Source organism: Lemur catta, chromosome 9 (assembly GCF_020740605.2).
Source record: "Lemur catta isolate mLemCat1 chromosome 9, mLemCat1.pri, whole genome shotgun sequence".
NCBI lineage: Eukaryota > Metazoa > Chordata > Mammalia > Primates > Lemuridae > Lemur > Lemur catta.
In genome coordinates this window covers 4,331,883-4,351,055 of record NC_059136.1, presented here as the reverse complement: position 1 = coordinate 4,351,055, position 19,173 = coordinate 4,331,883, and the positions used below count along the sequence as shown (strand labels likewise).

General features: G+C 38.5%; 1 protein-coding gene across 1 annotated transcript in view; it reads right to left on the bottom strand.

Moving 5' to 3' along the window:
• Nucleotides 1-19,173, bottom strand: part of IQGAP1 (IQ motif containing GTPase activating protein 1) — a 95,441-nt gene that overhangs the window by 42,091 nt on the left and 34,177 nt on the right. The window contains exons 5-11 of the mRNA XM_045561649.1: nt 16,179-16,255; nt 11,305-11,372; nt 9,938-10,051; nt 9,198-9,376; nt 7,231-7,315; nt 3,179-3,342; nt 2,274-2,358 (exon numbers count right to left, since the gene is read on the bottom strand). Coding sequence (XP_045417605.1) covers nt 2,274-2,358; nt 3,179-3,342; nt 7,231-7,315; nt 9,198-9,376; nt 9,938-10,051; nt 11,305-11,372; nt 16,179-16,255 — 772 coding nt within the window. The remainder of the gene's footprint in view (nt 1-2,273; nt 2,359-3,178; nt 3,343-7,230; nt 7,316-9,197; nt 9,377-9,937; nt 10,052-11,304; nt 11,373-16,178; nt 16,256-19,173) is intronic.

The window sequence follows — 19,173 nt, the reverse complement described above, 5'->3', positions numbered from 1 at the left end:
CTCCAGATCTCTCTCTAGCCAATCATGAAGTGCTTACAGCCAAGGTGACTCTCTAGCCAATCATGAAGTGCTTACAGCCAAGGTGAGCCTATACTGACTCCAGTTCTACTTGTAAACTGGAGGAAATAAAACAGACACATAGACCAATGGAACAGGGCAGAGAACCCGGAAATAAACCCACACATTTACACTCAAGTCATTTTTGACAAAGGCACCAAGAACATATACACTGGGTAAAGCAAAGTGCTGTGGTCTGTGGTTTGTTTGTGCCCACCAAACCTCATGTGGAAATCTGATCCCTAGTGTAGCAGTGCTGGGAGGCAGGGCCTAGAGAGAGGGGTGTTTGGGTCATGAGGGGAAATCCCTCATGAATAGCATGGTGCCATTCTTGAAGCAGTGAGTGAGTTCTCGCTCAAGACTGGATTGTTCTCTGAGAGTGGGTTGTTATAAAGCCAGGATGCCCCTTGGGTTTGGTCCCTTTTTGCATGTGCCCACTTCCCCTTTGACCTTCTCCACCATGTTTTGATGCAGCACAAAAGCTCTCACCAGAAGCCAAGCAGATGCCAGCATCATGCTTTTGCATAGCCTGCAGAACTGTGAGCTAAATAAACGTCTTTCTTTACAAATTACCCTGCCACCAGGTATTCCTTTCTAGCAATACAAAATGGACTAATACAGTCTCTTCAACACATGGCACTGGGAAAACTGGATAATCATATGCAGAAGAATAAACTAGACCCCTATCTCTTTACCATATACAAAAATTAAACCAAAATGGATTAAAGACTTAAATCTATCACCTGAAATCATGAAATTACTAGACAAAAATATTGGGGAAATGTATCAGGATACTGGTCTGTGCAAAGACTTTTTGGGTAAGACCTCAAAAGCACAGGCAACAAAAGCAAAAATAGACAAATGAAACAACATCAAGCTAAAAGGCTTCAAAGGAAACAATCAATAAAGTAAAGAGACAACCTACAGAATGGGAGAAAACATCTGCAAACTACTCATCTGACAAGGGATTAATAACCAGAATATGTAAGGAACTCAATTCAATAGCACAAAAACCAAACAATCTGATTAAAAAATGGACAAATGAAGTGAATAGACATTTATCAAAAGAAAACATACAGGCCGGGCATGGTGGCTCATGCCTGGAATCCTAGCACTCTTGGAGGCTGAGGTGAGAGGATTGTTTGAGCTAAGGAGTTCGAGACCAGCCTGAGCAAGAGTGAGACCCCGTCTCTACCAAAAATAGAAAATATTAGCTGGGTGTGGTAGTGCACACCTATAGACCCAGCTACTAGGGAGGCTGAGGCAGGAGGATTGCTTGAGCCCAGGACTTAGAGGTTGTCACTGTTGGTAGAAATGAAAATGAGGGTAGCCACTATGGAAAACAATGTGCAGTTCCTCAAAAAACTAAAAATAGAACTACTATACGATCCAGTAATCCTGTTGGGTATATATCCAGAAGAAAGGATATCAGCATTTGAAAGAGATATCTGCACTCCCGTGTTTATTGCAGCACTATTCACAACAGCCAAGATTTGGACTCAATCTAAGTATCCATCAATGAGTGAATGGATGAAGAAAACATAGTATAAATACACAATGAAATATTATTCAGCCATGAAAAAGAATGAAATCCTATCATTTGCAGCCACATGGATGGAACTAGAGGTCATTCTGTCAAGTGAAATAAGCCAGGCATAGAAAGACAAATATGTTCTCACTCATATGTGGGAGCTAAAAAGGGGGATCTCATGGAGGTACAGCATTGATTGGGGTTATCAGAGGCTGGGAAGGGCGGTGGGGAGGAGGGAATGAAGAGAGGTTTGTTAATGAGTACAAAAATAGTTAGATAGAAGGAATAACATCTAATATTTGATAGTACAGTAAGGTGACTATAATAAATAATAACATGTAATTCATTCAAATTAGCTAGAATTGGAATATTCAACATAAAGAAAAGATAAATCTGAGATGACAGATATCCCAATTACCCTGATTTGACCATTACCGTTGCATGCATGTATCAGAATATCACATATACCCCCAAAATATGTACAACTATTACATATCAATTAAAAAAACAAAACTGGCAGAATCCTACTGCCACCAACAGTAACTGGTAGTTGATTATGGTTAGCAGGCTCAAGGTGGGGAGTAAGGGGTGACAGAAGCTAACTCAGACCCTTCAATGACATACAGCCACAACTTTCCCGCCCTACTGAACACTTCCACGGACACCCAGCTGAGGGGACTCTTACTTCGCTGGTACTGCTGGGCAGCACTGTTTGCAGCGTCCACTCCAGACTGCAGCTCCTCCTTCTGCAGGGGGTCGGCCTGGCCGCTCTGAGGAAAGCAACGAACACTTATGTAAAGATCGCTTGTGCCTATGCTCCCAGACCCCCCGGTTCTGAGCTCTGCAGCAGCCACTAGGGACAGAGAACCACAGACGTAAGTGACAGCTCCAGGCCACATGCAGCCAAAGTGGCAGCCCTAGATAGAGCCAAGGGCCCTTGCCAAATCTGGGGTCGAGTGAGACTTTCCAGATACTGGTACATTTTTTAAAATATTCCGTACAAAGCATTAAAACATTCTGAGAGAAAACGTTTGTAGAATCTTCAGCACATTAATGATACTTTGCTCTGACCAACAGATGCCAGGAATTTGTAATATATACACTTGCCCTTATTTAGACAAAAAAGAAAGCCCCCCATGTTTGTTCTAAAAAAAACCCACAAAGTACAATCCCATATAATCTACCCTCACTGCACATTAAGTACTTTCCCAGTGTTGGCCACAAGAAACTAATGAGGTGTGGCTTTTTAAAGTGGAAATTTGTGATGTAAGAATCTAAAAAAATCCAGGTTTTCTCCAACAGCTTTTACTCGGGGATAGAGGGAGATGGTGGAAATGAAGGGGTGGTTAGACTAGGGCTGGGGGGGTGGGGGGCGGGTATTGTTTATTTTAAAAGAGGATTCGCTGCTCTAAAAGCAAAAGAGAGCTGAAAACAATATGTATTTTACCTGAGGATTTAAAAAAAACTAATTTATATGCAGGAGAAAAAGTTGTACTAGAAAAAAAAGCTGCAAAAATATCTTTAAATGCCAGCATGGGATTCAAATGGACAAATACAAACTCTTGCAGCTCCAGCCTCTAGCATTTTTACCTGTCTCTTCTGCTGTTTATCACTCAGGAGCTGCTTGAAGTACCAGTCACTGTTCTGTTGCTGCAGTCCTCGAAGACCCAGAGCTGGTGACTGCAGAGCCTTGAACAAGGCCAGTGCAGCTCCCTGCTCCAAAGCCAGGTCGATATTGGCTAACGCAGAAATTGCTGATGAGGAAAAAAGGCAAAAGCTTAAGAAAAAAATATGTTAACATAATAGCCTAGAATATTTTTCCTTCCCCAAAACCAATCTCAGTTCCAAATAAGGGAAATATAACTCAGAGAGCCTTTTTTTCTGTAGTATCTCAGAAGCATTAAGATCTTGGGATTGGAAAGGAACCTTCAAGTCACCCAGGGCGGGGGTTCCCAACAAGCTGTTCATCAGATTTCACAGAGTCCTAGGCCACACCCGGGCCTACTTAAAGCCTTCCAGCTGCAAATATTAATAGCTTGGCACCAATATGGGTAGTAACGTAAGAGCCACCAATGCAGAGTTGTCCAGATGATGCTTACAGACCACTAAACGGGAGAGAGTATCTGTCATGGGAATTTACTAACTCTCTGGACAATTCTGTTTCAAAAAAAAATTTTTTTAACTTCTACCCTGAAGTTTGCACTGAATACATTCAACTCCCCCCTCCTTGAGACAGTGTACTCTGCACGAACAGCCTAGGTCCTTCAACTGTTTCTTACATAGCATCATTTCGAATCCATTCACTATCCTGGTATTTCCTGAACATGCTCCACTCAGAGAAGTCAGTGCTCAAGGTAGCAAGGGTGGTCTGACCGGTGAAGAGTAGAAGGGGCTCTTATTCTTTCTCAATATTCTCTACCTAGTCATGGAAACTGAGGTCACACAAGCTCTTTAATATAGTATCTGACAGTGAAACACAGATGTTCCTTCATCCTGAAACCTTCTTCATAGGGTTATTTTTAAGATTAAATGAAATCATATATATAAAAGCACTTTTATATTGTAAATAAATAAGGTATTAGGTTAAAAGTCAAAACCAGATAATTTCTGATTAGAAATTAAATCAGAATCATAATTACTTTATTACTTTTAGTTTCTCAAGTTTTAGAAGAGAAAATACCTCCCTTCACCACTGCCCAGGGATAAACATCTGATTTTTATCAAAGTAGCAAAAAGAAATCAATAAAATACTAAAAATCAAAATATCTGGGGCAGAGCAGTACTTTTCAATTTTAAATGTTTTCATTAGTAAAAAAAAACAAAATAAATAAGCTGTTAGAAAGAAAATCAAAACAGCCCAAGGGAAATAAAGTCTCAAATACACTAGAAAATGGGAAGTGGGGGCGCTGGGAAAGAGTAATAAACAAAACAAAACCAAGAGGTAGAAGGAAGAAAAGGTTAAAAAATTGCTATGGCTTTGTGGTCTCACTGTAGGCTCCTAAGAGATTCTTTCTTTCTAATAATTGTGGCTGATAACCACACCAAGGTGGTGGCTTCTTATGTCATGGCCGCAGGTCTATGTGGCCATTAGCCAACCAACCATTCATTCTTTCAACAGTGTTTACTGAGGATCTGCTATGTGTGGGAAAAACGGCAGTGAACAAAACAAATATCCCTGTCCTCATGGAGCTTTCACAGTAGCTGGGGACAGAACACAAAATCAACATAGGTAACAGCCATACTTTCTCTAGGCATGTACCGCAAAATCTCAGTATCTATCTACAAAAGCATACAGTCAATTATGCTTTTTCTAGAAGCATAAACTTACTACTTATACATGTAAATGAATATTTACTAACATTTATGTTGCAAAGATGATAAAGTTTAGATTCTTCAAATATGTCTTCCTACTGAACTTTAATTATCTAACTCTAACTTTCCGTATTCTACTTAACAAAAAATAAAATAAAAACCTTTTTTCATTTGTAACTATTGGCCTATTGCTTTCTTTCTGGGGTAGTATTAATGGTCTCATTGCTGGTTCTCATTCCCTGTGCAAAGAATCTTATCTGTAATTACATTAAGACAATTCCTGGAACTGAAAGTCCCTATGTTTTCCTGGTATATAACTTTCCCTTGCCTCAGACTTTCTCTACAATTAGGAAAAGATTGTTCCTCTGCAAGGAATTCTGTCTTATCCTCACCCTCTTTATCTATCCTAAGAATCCCAGTGAAGATTCATGTACACTGAAACCTACTCAAAAATCTAAGCAGCAGTCGTCATTCCCTTCTCTATTCTGTGACTGTGCCTAAAGCACCTTTTGTACCTTGTTCTAATCAAGTTGCCCTAAAATTATTCATTTGAATGTTTATCTTCTCCCACTATATTGAAGGTTATTTGAGGGAATTTTTATTATTTTTGCTTTCCTGACCACATGTGATTAGAACATTTTAAGAACATATATATATCATTCTTTCCTTACATGTTTATAACTGACTCTCATATAATTATCAAGGTAAAGCTACAACGGTTATAAAATCCCAAATAATATAGTAGGAAAAACTCCCTCAGTAAAATAAAAAGGATTTTATGCAACAGGAAACATGCTGGACTTTGTTCTCATAAAGAGAATGAAGCATAAGGACACTCCAGTTTATATTTGCTGACTTAAGTCTTCATACAGATTCAGCACAAGACACTACCCGTACCTGAATGGAAGGTCATTCAAGGCATCAGAAGGTCATTATCCTAAATGAACCAGAATGTAGCAGAATACAAAAACTCCCGGTCAGGATTTAGAACTCCATATAATACGGAGTTGGGAAAATCTTGTAAATCCTCTCTAGTTATCAGAGTATTAGTTCAAATGAGAAATTAGGAGCTCCAAATGAACAATGAGAACACTGGTTACTATTACTGTTGTTGTTGTCATCTTGAGCAAAACAAGATCAAGACAAGCCTAACTGGTTGAAATCAAACTTATTAGTTCTTTTGGTGAGTCTAAACCTATGCTAGGAATTATGAGGACTTCCAAAGAAGCAGAATAAGTAATCTCTATTTTAGGGAGTGTATAAAGATGTCAGAAATAAAGAGCAAGCAATACAAGACAATGCATAATTAAGCACAAAATTGTGGTGATTAGCCTATTAATGCTGTTGGAGATTTGAAAGACAAGTATATTTGTGAACTGGGATAGGCACTGAGGTGAAAATTGAACTGGATCTTGAATGGTGGGTACGACCTGGATTAGGTAAGAGATGAAGCATAAGGGCACTACAGTGAGGTGATTACATGATTAACAAAGTGGTAATCCTCTTGTTCATTGAGTACTTACTAAATATCAGGCAATTTACATACATTATCTCAATTATCCACATAACACCTCCTCTAGTGCAGGTATCCAATGTCACACAGCTGTTAATAAGAGGACAAGAGAGCAAATCCTAGGTCTATACCACTTCAGAGCCAGACTCTGAGTCATGAAATGAACAAAATGAATATGGGAGACAAGCAAATGAGTTTCGATAAAGAGTGATTAATATTCATGAAATATTGTACAAAGAACTCCACTAGGCTAGGGATCCACATTTTGTCTGGCAAGTGATAAAGAGCCAGTATAGGTTCTTTAGCAGAGAAGTGCCAAAATGAAAATGAGACTTTCAAAAAATTAATTTTTCAAAAGTGCATAACACATATACAAAAATCAATATTAAAAGCATAATCTCATTTTTGTTTAAATACGTTTTGAAAGACATGCATAAAAATGGCAATGGGGTTATTTCTAAGTGATGGGGTCTAATTTTTTATTTATTGTTTATTTCTGGATAGCTTACGTTATTCTTCAAAAGAAAAACAAAACCATAATCATTCTTTAAAAATAGGCAAATAATTTTTTTGGAACAGTATGTTACATGGGGTGAAAGACTGAAGCTATAACCCAAACGACCAGCCCAGAAGCTATCACGGAGGACAATAACTGACATGGAGGCACAGCACACAGAGCACTGTAGCGAGCGACAGGCCTTACACAAATCCACTAATGTCTACAATAAACCAAACCGTGTCGCGAGTCTGAGAATAGATCAACACCCACATTATTCTGTAATATCCCCTTAGGTGCCTGACTCAGGAACACACTTACTATTGACTTTGTTTACATTGCCTTGGATTTCAGCTTGAGTGAGCAGCTCCTCATACACGTCCCTTTCCCTCTCAGCGTTTTCTGTCTGAAGATGAGTAAAAAGTAGAGTTAAGTTAGCTCAGGTGCCTAAGACGACCACAGAAACACATCTGCGTTCTCCCTGACCACAGCAGAACCAGGCATGAGTATGTGTAGCTTAAAATCCTTTATAAACTGGGCGCAGTAGTGCACACCTATAATCCCAACTACTTGGGAGGCTGAGGTTGGAGGATCACTTAAGCCCAGCAGTTCAAGACCAACCCTGGGCAACATAGTGAGACCCCATCTTAAAAAAGAAAAATCCTTTACAAAGAACAAAGCAGAAGGCTACATGATTATAACTAAAACAACAAAAAGCAGATCCATTTGTTAATGATGAGCACGGGGGCTCTTCCAGAGTTGGACAAGAGCACTGAATAAACCCTGCTCTGTTCACTTATAAAGCAGCACATCCTTGCCCCAGACCTGAGCAAAGTGGGAACACACAGGTTCACAATCTTACAGCCTCTACTGGTGACACAGGCAGAGGCATGGCAGCAGCATCTTCTTGGCAGGCCAGTTTGGCACCTATCCTGGGGGTTAAAATCCCCGCTTTATGAGATACACAGAATGTTCTGAGAGTGAGCTTGTCTTCATTTTTATCATCTGCATCATATGTGCCCAAAGAACTGAGAGGTTTTAATCACTAATGTCAACAAGGAATGAATACATTTGTGTAAAGCCTTTTTTTTTTTTCCTTTTTAGACAGGGTCTCACTCTGTCACCCAAGCTGGAGTGCAGTGTCATGATCATAGCTCACTATAATCTCAAACTCCTGGGCTCAAGCAATCCTCTCATCTCAGCCTCTTGAATGGCTGGGACTACAGGCATGTGCCACTGCACGCCGCTGAGGTTTTTTGCTTTTTTTTTTTTTAACGTTACAGATGGGGGCCTCACTATGCTGCTCAGGCTGGTCTTCAACTCCTGGCGCCAAGCGATCCTCCCACCTTGGCTTCCCAAATGTTGGGATTCCAGGTGTGAGCCACCATGCCCTAACACATATAGGTCGGTCTTAAAGGACACTCTTATCTTCAGTTTTTTCAACCCAGAATCATTCAACTAACTTCCACATACCCATAACAATAATACAGAGTATTTTACCCTGGAGAATCTGGAAAAGGAGAAGGGCTATATTAATATTTGGAAACCATCTTTCAAAAAGGAACTATTAATTTTAAATGACTACACTCCAGAACTTTATTTGTGCAAAATTCAAGAAGAAAGCAGAGGTCAAAATGGAGTCTAGGCAGGGAGAGGTGGCTCACGCCTGTAATCCTAGCACTTTGGGAGGCCGAGGCAGGAGGATCACTTGAGGTCAGGAGTTCATGACCAGCCTGAGCAAGAGAGAGACCTCGTCTCTACAAAAAATTAAAAAATTAGCCAGGCGTAGTAGTGTGCACGTGTAGTCCCAGCTACTTGGGAAGCTGAGGTAGAAGAATTGCTCAAACCCAGGAGTTTGAGGTTGCAGTGAGCTAAGATTGATACCACTGCACTCTAGCCCAGGTGACAGAGTGAGACCCTGTCTCAAAAATAAAATTAAAATTAAAAATTTAAAAAATTTTTAAGATGGAGTCTAAAACCAAAAGATACTATGTAATTCCATTTATATGAAATTCTAAAAAAGGCAAACTATAGTGATAGAAAATAGATTGGTAGTTGCCTGGGGTCAGAGGTGGGGGGGGGCAGATATTGACTGCAAAAGGGCACTAGGGAACTTTCTTGGGTGGTGGTTAAATGACCACATATATTTATCAAAACTCAGACTGCACACTTAAAATGGGTAAATTTTATTGTATGTAAATTATACCTCAATAAAACTGACCTTAAAATGGAGCCATGTCAAATTATGAAACAATATAAATTAAGAAGAATAGATGTTCTATTTTTACCCTGTTTTTAGCATTTGCCATTTTGTCCTGCTTGGCCTGGTAAAGTACATCCTGGTACGTGGATGCCAACGGCTCTTCAAGATTTACAAGCATGGCATTAGGATTTTTCAGAGCTGTAAATGTGTCAGCTGGAATTCTACGGTCAATAGCTTCATTGATAGCAATAACAGCAGCATGTACTAAAAAAAAAAAAATTCAAAGCACAGAACTCTGAAATTATATAGAGTAAAGGATTTTCATTACACATACAAGACAACACTGCAACCCCCTATTACAGAGAGAAGCTCCTTTTCATAGAGAAATAACTGGGATCGGAGGAATGGCTTCCCAGATCCCGTGCGCCTGGTCTCTTCCTTATGATGCACAAAGCCAGCCACAGCTCCACCTGTGATCCATGTTTGGGATGCCGAATTTGGAATCTCACAGGGAAATATTCATAAGAGAGTCTTTCAAGGAACATTTACTGTGGAGATGTTCACCCTTAATTACCAAGTAAATATCATAAGAAAATAAGAAACTCAATAGAGTGCTGAAATGTAAGACTTACTTTCTAAATGTTTTTACTTTAATCAAATTAACCACCTATTCCCAAATAACAATAGCATCGAAGATTATAGCAGTGTTTACATCTATGAACTTAAACTTGCTCGCAAAATTCATAAAAATTATCACTCTAGCATTAATTATTGGAAATGGTGGCAACAATCCCATCTGAACCCACAAAATATTTCTCTTCTTACATGCAGCCTCATCCACAGAGAGTTCATTAGCCAGGATGCCCCCAATCTTGCTGAAGGCAGGCATCTGGATCCCGTATTTCTCCAGCTCAATCTTCATGTTGTTGATTTCTTCTTCTGCAGAACAGAATTGAGACCCAGTCAAGCAAGTTAAGCACCTTTCCACAACTCAGAGAAGGAAACACATTCTTCAGCTATAAAATGGGATAAAATGGCATCTACCTCTTAGGGTTGTTATAAGGATTTAATGAGAAAATACATGGAAAGCACTTAACACAGTACCTGGTCGTTATGATGCACTCAATAAACATTAACCATTATTATAATTATTATCAAGTACATAAGCAATAACTATAAAGTGAAAAGGCCCTATAGCAGTGGTCCCCAACCATTTTGGCACCAGGGACTGGTTTTAAGGAAGACAATTTTTCCACAGGGGAGGCGGGTGTGGGAGGAGGCAGAGCTCTGCGGCCTGGTGCCTAACAGGCCACAGGCCCAGGGCTTGAGGACTGCAGCCCTACAGGAAATAGTTTTTCAGAACTGCTACGTGTGGCATTTCCTACAAGGAACTTAAAAATGGAACAGCTTTAACAGGAGCTCAACAACAAGTGAATGCCAAACTAGTCAGTTATCCCGGTCTTTACAATCCATATCACTAGCTGCTATTCAACAGTTTCGTTTCTAAGGCAGAAAGCCAAATGATAAACAACACATAAGGTTTGGCCCTTGCCCCAGGTCTGGTCAACAACTTCCCTGGAAGGAAAATATCATAGATAAAAGCTTTACTACCACAATTTTAAACTCCCAGGCCTAGAAAATAATCACCAGTTTGAAAGGTTTGAATCTGTCTTACCCCCAACCAATATTAGCACTGCCTTTTTCTCCCCAAGCTCCCAACTCTTCAAGCACCTGACTATAGCAAATAGAAACACCAACCCAAATAAGGTTAAATTTTAAATTTACTAAATTCTCATCTTTGTATCATCTCATTCCCCACTCTCCTCCTTACTTTGCCCATAACAGGTGCTTGCTGGAAGGGAAAAGGAAACATTGTTATAAAGCTTTTTTCAACATACCTGAACACTTAATGTTAGATGTTAACATTATTATATGTTAATGCTACTCCCAATTTACATATAAGAAAACTGAGATTCACTAATCATGCCCACGTTATAAGTGAGAGAACAGAGCCTGAAAGTCTCAGTTTAGTGTTCTTTCCACCACACTAGCAGACGCAGGTTCTTCATATTTCTTTCATCTCTGTTGTCAGAGTGTTTTTTAAGCCCTAGATCTTTAAAATCGGTACTGTTGACTCTCCAGGCTATTTCCACATACATTAAGCATTTCTTTCCAAGTTTGTAAGTCCTTACCTGTGAAGTCAACCTTTCCATACAGGTCTTGAATCTGAGGAGCTAGGCCTAGTTTGAACAGGTACAAACTAGAAAACAAAATATGCAAAAGAGTTAGGCCTCCCAGCAGTACCCAGCTGCTGCTCTGAAAGGGAGAAAATGGGAAAATGGAAATATTCTGAACACGGGGACTCCCGGCACCTATGACAGTCCCCTTTGCAGTTATAATACTTTGCCTTAGAGCCTTCTTTAGTTTTACATAACAGCATTGTCCTAAAAAGTCACACAATATAATGCAAACAGCACCGGACTGGGAGAAATCAGTAAACACAAATTCAAGTCCCAGTTCTGGCACAAATTCAATGTGAATATGTTAACGTGAATGTTAATATAATTATTATCAGTGAAATCTCTTCATTTCTGATTACCATACAGTGATCAGTAAGTTTTATGTAACAAGACATTTTAGAAAAGTCTCATGAAAATGATTCAGATAGCAAACCTTACTTAAACTGAATTCATATTATTGATGAAAGTTTAATCTAGGTAAATTTAAGAGTTTTAAATAAAGCACATAAATTATGTATTTTTACTCTTTAGATTAGAAAAAAAAAATCTACTAGACTCTAAGCTTCATGAAGGCAGGGATAATACAAGTCTCACTCACCAATGTCTACCTAGAGCCTAACATTATATTAATAAAGATCAGTATTTCACAGATGGAGAAATAATCGTCCACAAGCCTGTGTTAGGTTCAGTGGGTTCTAAAGCCCTACAAGATTCAATTAGAAGCCATCAGAAGGACACTTTACAGAGACTGACGTGAGCAAGACACTGACAGCCTTACAATAAGGGAGGAAATAAAAAATATATAAGAATCATAGAAACTTAATAGAATGGTTTAAAGTTATTGCAAATAATCTATCAACCTCAGTATCATCTAAATACATACATGCATCATACATACTGCATTCATAGAACTGATTAGAATTTAAATTATATATAATAAACCCAAATGCTTGATATAAAACAAAAAACACATTGAGTATTCAAACACATTAGAATTTATACATCCAGGGCAGACATGGTAGCTCACATCTGTAAGCCTAGTACTTTGGGAGGCCGAGGCAGAAGAACTGCTTAAGGCCAGGAGTTTGAGACCTGCCTGGGTATGTAGTGAGACTCTATCTCTATAAAAAAATTTAAAATTTAGCTGGGTGTGGGCCAGGCACGGTGGCTCATGCCTGTAATCCTAGCACTCTGGGAGGCCAAGGCGGGTGGATCGCTCGAGGTCAGGAGTTCGAGACCAGCCTGAGCAAGAGCGAGACTGTGTCTCTACTAAAAATAGAAAGAAATTATCTGGACAACTAAAAATATATATAGAAAAAATTAGCTGGGCATGGTGGCGCATGCCTGTAGTCCCAGCTACTCGGGAGGCTGAGGCAGTAGGATCAGCTTAAGCCCAGGAGTCTGAGGTTGCTGTGAGCTATGCTGATGCCACGGCACTCACTCTAGCCCGGGCAACAAAGAGAGACTCTGTCTCAAAAAAAAAATAAAAAATAAAAATAAAAAAAGATTAAAAAAAAAAAAATTTAGCTGGGTGTGGTGGTGTGCTTCTATAGTCCCAGCTACTTGAGAGGCTGAGGCAGGAGTATTTCTTGAGCCAGGAGTTCGAGACTGCAGTGAGCTATGATCACACCACTGTACTCCAGCCTGGCTGACAGAGTGAGACCCTGTCTCAAAAAAAAAAAAGAATTTATACAACCACAGCAGCTAGTCATTTTCTCAGAGAAGTACAAGTATAACTCATATGCATATAATTAAGTCCTTTTGTTCTTTAGGGTAAAACACTCAAGATGGAACTACATAAAGTTCCTGTCTCAGATGATTTTAAATCTTTTCAAAAAACTCTCTAAAGCAAAATAATAAATTTCTATATGTGTAATATGTTCCCTTATATATTTTTCTCCACTAATACAGCCCACCTGCATTCTAAATCAGTAGTAATATTTTTCTCCAAGAATTTCTTTTATTCCTATTTGGAAATAGCAAAGCAGTTGCCATGCTTTAAGTCCAGGAATGTCACTTTCATAGCCCCAGGAAGAATGAGTTAGCTTTTAATGTCTTTCAATGGTAGATTAAAGAAGCTACTATGTTATCATTGGCTGATATAAAAAGTAGAGGATAAGACAAGACATGGCCACCATCTTTCTTTCATCTCTCTTTAATTATCAGGTAGTTATTAGGAGTATTTTAAGGAGCTACTGGAGCTATGAATGGATTCATAATGGGCACTTAGGTCCTCTCACCCAGAAACAAAATACTTAGCCTCACACCTAAAACTTACAAACCTTAATGGTAAACAGCATTTCCGAATCTTTGTTCCTGCTCTCCCATGCCAATTTTTACAAATAAACTATTAGGTACCTATCAGCTCAGCCTATAACTGAGATTAGATTTCTTTTTCTTTTTTCTTTTCCTTTTTTCTTACTTAAGCTGTACTTTGTAGCAACGGGAAGAAGTAAACTATGTTAACCTATCTGGATTCCAATTAGCTTTGCTAAACGCAGAGTAACCTAGAAATCACTATACTAATCTCCAAGATTATTAATAAAGACCCTTAAGCACTGCAGTTCATTCGAAAACAGAATGTAGTAAAGGTACACAGTCCCTTATCTAAATTCTTTTGGCCAGATATGTTTGACTGTAGAATTCCTCAGATATTAGAAAAGTTTTACAGTTTTACAGTGCAGAATTTCTCAGATACTAGAAAGGTTTTACAGGGTAATTTGAATGTAGAATTTCTCAGATATTAGAAAAGTTTTACAGTATTATAAAAACACTCCCAGCAAACTCTGGGGCAGCATCCCCAATCCAATATATTACTTTTCTGCAGAGAAATATTTAAATAATACTATGTAGATAAATACTCTAAATAACCTCAATTATCAGGTTTTGCCAACAAATGAGCCTGCACCAAACTTAAACTCAACTTTCAGAGATCTTGGGATTTTTTTAAATTTAGGATAAGGGACTATGGACCTATTTAACCCCCAAATCAGTTCTTAGAATAACCAAACATCAGGGGAAGTGGTAAGAAAGTATACAAATATATTCAAAATAATGGAGAACCGGGGAGTTATCTGAGTGAAATGTTATCTAAAAAGTAATTTAGTATGATTGAAGTACAGTTACTATCTCTGGAATAATACCAATCAAGATTTAAAAAAAAAAAGGCAGGGAGAAAACAGGGAGATAATGCTTCTCTGTCACTGTTGATCCAAAGGGAGACGGTGCCTTACCCAATACAATGAAGCGGAACCTGCCTTGAACACTGCTGTGTTTTATGGTAAAAGAGGCTCTGAGCAGTTATAAACACATTCTACGTATTATCAAACGTTGCCAACTACCCTTCAGGAAAACACCATAAGAAGGAAACCATAAATCATGAACCAGAACACACTGCTCTCTCTACATATATACTTTCTAAGCACAGATTGCATATTCAAGAGAAATGGAAAACAATAGTGGACTTCCTCTCTTTCTCATTCTGACCCCATCATTAGAAAGGCACAGTTAATTCTTCACCTCTAGTTCAGAGAATGTGAGGCCTGGGACCCAGGTTACGTTGCAGAGAGTAGTGGCTACAAAAATAGCAGAGAAGGATTCTGCCAGCTTAGCCTCTGTGCCTGCCAAGTTCAGATATCCATTCTAGGTACAGCCTTCACAAGGTTATCAACACAGACTTCGTGTAACACAAAGCCAATCACAATACCCAGAATTAAGCTGATTTTGGCTCAGACACGTACATTTGAAATTGCTACATTCTCAATATAAGACATCCACTAGTCCTCAGCTATATTCATTCTTTTGTGTGTTTCACACCGATTCCAGTGATACCAAAGATCTAGTACATGTCTGATCAAGAAATTGGAGATGACAGTTTTCTTATAGATCAATATTATACATACATTCACACATGTAATCAACATTTATTAAGCAAACATACAGGATGCTACATAAAAAGCAGCTCAAGCAAAAAAATCTCATATTCATATCTTACTCACTTCTGCCATCTTCTCCTTTAGTCCTATGGCCATCAAATAAATTTGCTGAAATACTTCTATAACACTCTACAGGTTGAGCACTCAAATCTGAAAATCCAAAATGCTCCAAAATCTGAAATTTTTTGAGGGCTAACATGATGCTCAAGGGAAATATTCATTGGAGCATTTCAAGATTTCAGATTTGGGGTGCTCAACCTCTAAGTATAATGCAAAAATTCCAAAATCTGAAAAAAATCCAGTATCTGCAACATTTCTGGTCCCAAGCATTTTGGATAAGGGATACTCATCCTGTATGAGCATCAACTTCCATCCCATCCCACTCTCCCTCCAGCATACCACTTTTTCCTCCAAATTAGTACCTTGTTGATTCTGGGGACCTGAAATTAAGTCATATTTCAAATGTATCATGAAATTGTGGGAAAAATTATACTGTTTCAGTTCCTAGCATCATATTTGTGGTGGTATAAAATTATTTAATGAATGAACAAATGGCTTAATAATGGCAAGGACCTAGACGACTACTCAAAAGAGATCAAACCCCAAGTGAAACGCATAGTTCATAGAAACCCTCTATCAATAATGAAAGATTGTACCATAGTTTTAGAACCAAAGTATCTGCTATTATGGGAACACATAAATTCCTTCTTTATACTCCCTAGAAAAAACACAGCTGTTTTTCACTATTTTGTTAGGATAACAGTATTCTATTTGAAAAATCTGAAACTAATAAAAAAAAAACTTTTTCATCTTACACCATGGATAAAAAACTATACACTCAATTCAGATGTTATTCCTAAATTGCTTATTTTACCAAGAAAGTCTGATTACCTGAGTGCATGGATACAGTAGATACATCTTGGCATGTTCTTTCGATCATAGATATCTGTAGTTTCTGGGTAAAAAATCTAAGGAGAAACAAAAGAAGTAAAGTACCCATTCACTGTGTTCATTTGACATTCACCAATCATCAGTAATACAAATAAAACTATGGACAATTAGAAAACATTGTTGGCATTCAGCAAATAACTTTACTAGGGTAAACAGACATTTCATCGTGAGTATTTCAAGAGATAAAATGCTATAATACAGAATGAAAAGTACTACTTGGAAAATCCCTATTTGGTCAACCCACTGAATTTTATTAGGTGTGTGAAAGTGATTTACTTATTTCAGACCCAGACACAGGCTCTAGTCTAGTTTAAATCAGTGCCAAGTGTATGAGACTTTAAGGACCATACTCTTCATTACTCTCTACCACGTCTATATAGAGTAATAACAATGAACATTTACTAAGTGCTTTAGTTTGGGCAAATTGCTACATTTAGACTTTGACAAAAACTATAAAATATTAAAATGTGCTATAATGCTTGGGGGAAATAGGAAGATACACACGTGAAGTAGCTAGAACAGAGGATGTATATGGGAATGTGCAAGACCAGCACTTTTCCTTGGTAGCACTTACCACAATCAATCATTTGTGTTTATCTGTTTGGCTACTCCAACAGACTACAAGTCACATGGAAGCAGGGACTAGATCTATGTTATTCACTACTGTATCTTCAATACCAAGCCTAGAGCCAGGGTCATGGAAGCAGCTCTATATGTGATGAGTTAATGAATGAGATAGGATAGGAACAGAGGAGATTTAGACAGGGAATAGCCTTGAATTTCAAGACCTATTCTCATAGTAATGTGATACTACACAATTCAATCTGTAATTTAGGGAAACAAGGAGCAACAGTGGATCGGAGAAGTAAAAGACTGAAAAATGAGGTCCTTAAAATGTAAAGAATACATTTCTAGAAAGTAATAGAAAAATAAGCATGGGTAGATAGGATAAGATCAGATTATTATGAGTGCCTTCAAAGTAAGACTAGGTTCTGCCGGGCGCAGTGGCTCACACCTGTAATCCTAGCACTCTGGGAGGCCAAGGTGACTGGATCGTTTGAGCTCAGGAGTTCAAGACCAGCCTGAGCAAGAGTGAGACACTATCTCTACTAAAAATAGAAGGAAATTAGCTGGACAAATAAAAGTACATAGAAAAAATTAGCCGAGCGTGGTGGCGCATGCCTGTAGTCCCAGCTACTCAGGAGGCTGAGGCAGGAGGATTGCTTGAGCCCTGGAGTTTGAGGTTGCTGTGAGCTAGGCTGACGCCATGGCACTCTAGCCCGGGCAACAGAGTGAGACTCTGTCTCAAAAAAAAAAAAAAAATAGGAAAGTCAGACTAGTGTTTGAACTTGATAAGCAAGACATAAAGAAGTATCCTAGCTTTGGAGCTAAGGATAAAAACGGCTTCAGGAAGATCTGACTGGACAGGACACAGGATATGCTGAATAATGAGATTAGAGCTGAGGAAGCGAGTTGGGAGGCTGCTATAACAGTGGATGGATAAAAAAGATATTTCAAATAAATGGAGATGGTTTGGAGAATGACTGGATTTAGAGGTCAAAGGTATACGCAAGGTTTTGAGACTGGATGACTGAGAAAATGGTGACATGGTACCATTTACTATAGAGGAGGGAAAGTTCACTTGGGGAGAAGATAGATTTAATTTTAGATATGAAAAATTCTAGGTGATATTACAGAAAGCTATCCAAGGAGAAATGTCCAGAAGCCAATTGAAGATACTGTGTTTATCTTACAGCAAAGAGTCTTGAGAATAACTGAAACCATGAGAATGGCAGAAAATATCTAAAATAAAGACTGCATCTTAAGGAATGTCCATAACTAGGATATGGAAGGTAGAATGAAGAAAACAGGACTAGTATGGCAGATTAGAAACAATTTAAAAAATCAAAATCAAAGTAAGAAAATAGGTCAGGCACTGTGGCTCACGCCTATAATCCTAGCACTCTGGGAGGCCAAGGCAGGAGGATGGCTTGAGGTCAGGAATTTGAGACCAGCCTGACCAAGAGCAAGAGCAAGACCTGTCTCTACTAAAAATAGAAAAATCAGCCTGGTATGGTGGCGTGCACCTGTAATCCCAGCTACTTGGGAGGCAGAGGCAGGAGAATCGCTTGAGCCCAGGACTTTGAGGTTGCTGTGAGCTAGGCTGATGCCACAGCACTCTAATCCAGGTGACAGAGAAAGACTCCATCTCAAAAAAAAAATTTTTTTTCAGCTATTTCAGGGAAAAGGTAGCCAACAGTACCAATTATAATAAAGAGTTAAAAAAGGATAAGAACCAAAAAATTATTGCATTAAGTTTCTACAATTAGCCTGTATGTACCATATAAAGAGATTAGGAAGGACATCCCAATAAACACTATCTCTGTATTGTCAATTATATATCATACATTATGGGCAACAATACATTTTTAGGCTAAATATCTTTAGTTCATATTCTCAAAAGGAATCATGTAGGGTAGACAGTTCAAGGCTTATAGCCATGATTACCATGTTGTCCCTGAAAGCCTTTAGTAAATACTATGTTTGTTGTAATTGTGGTCCAGTACAATACACTACTGTTAGTAAACAAAAAAATGTAATAAAATTATATCATTAAAAAAGCATTTTATAGTAACATTTCTAGCAACAGCAAATATTAAAAAGCTCTTAGTACCATTCAAAAGTGGTTAAATTGTCACTGCCCACTGGCAATATACTACATCAAAAACAGGAACAGGAAGTTACAGGTGCATAGTATAATATTTCATACTACATAGTATTTTATACTATACAAAAAACAGGAACAGGAAGTTACATGTGCACAGAAAGGCCAAGCAGCTGTAAGAACTTGACATATTGCGTTTCCTGATATTTGTGGGGCCTAATTCTCAAATATACCAGTGGCAAGGAAGAGAACTTCAGCACTTGCTCTGGA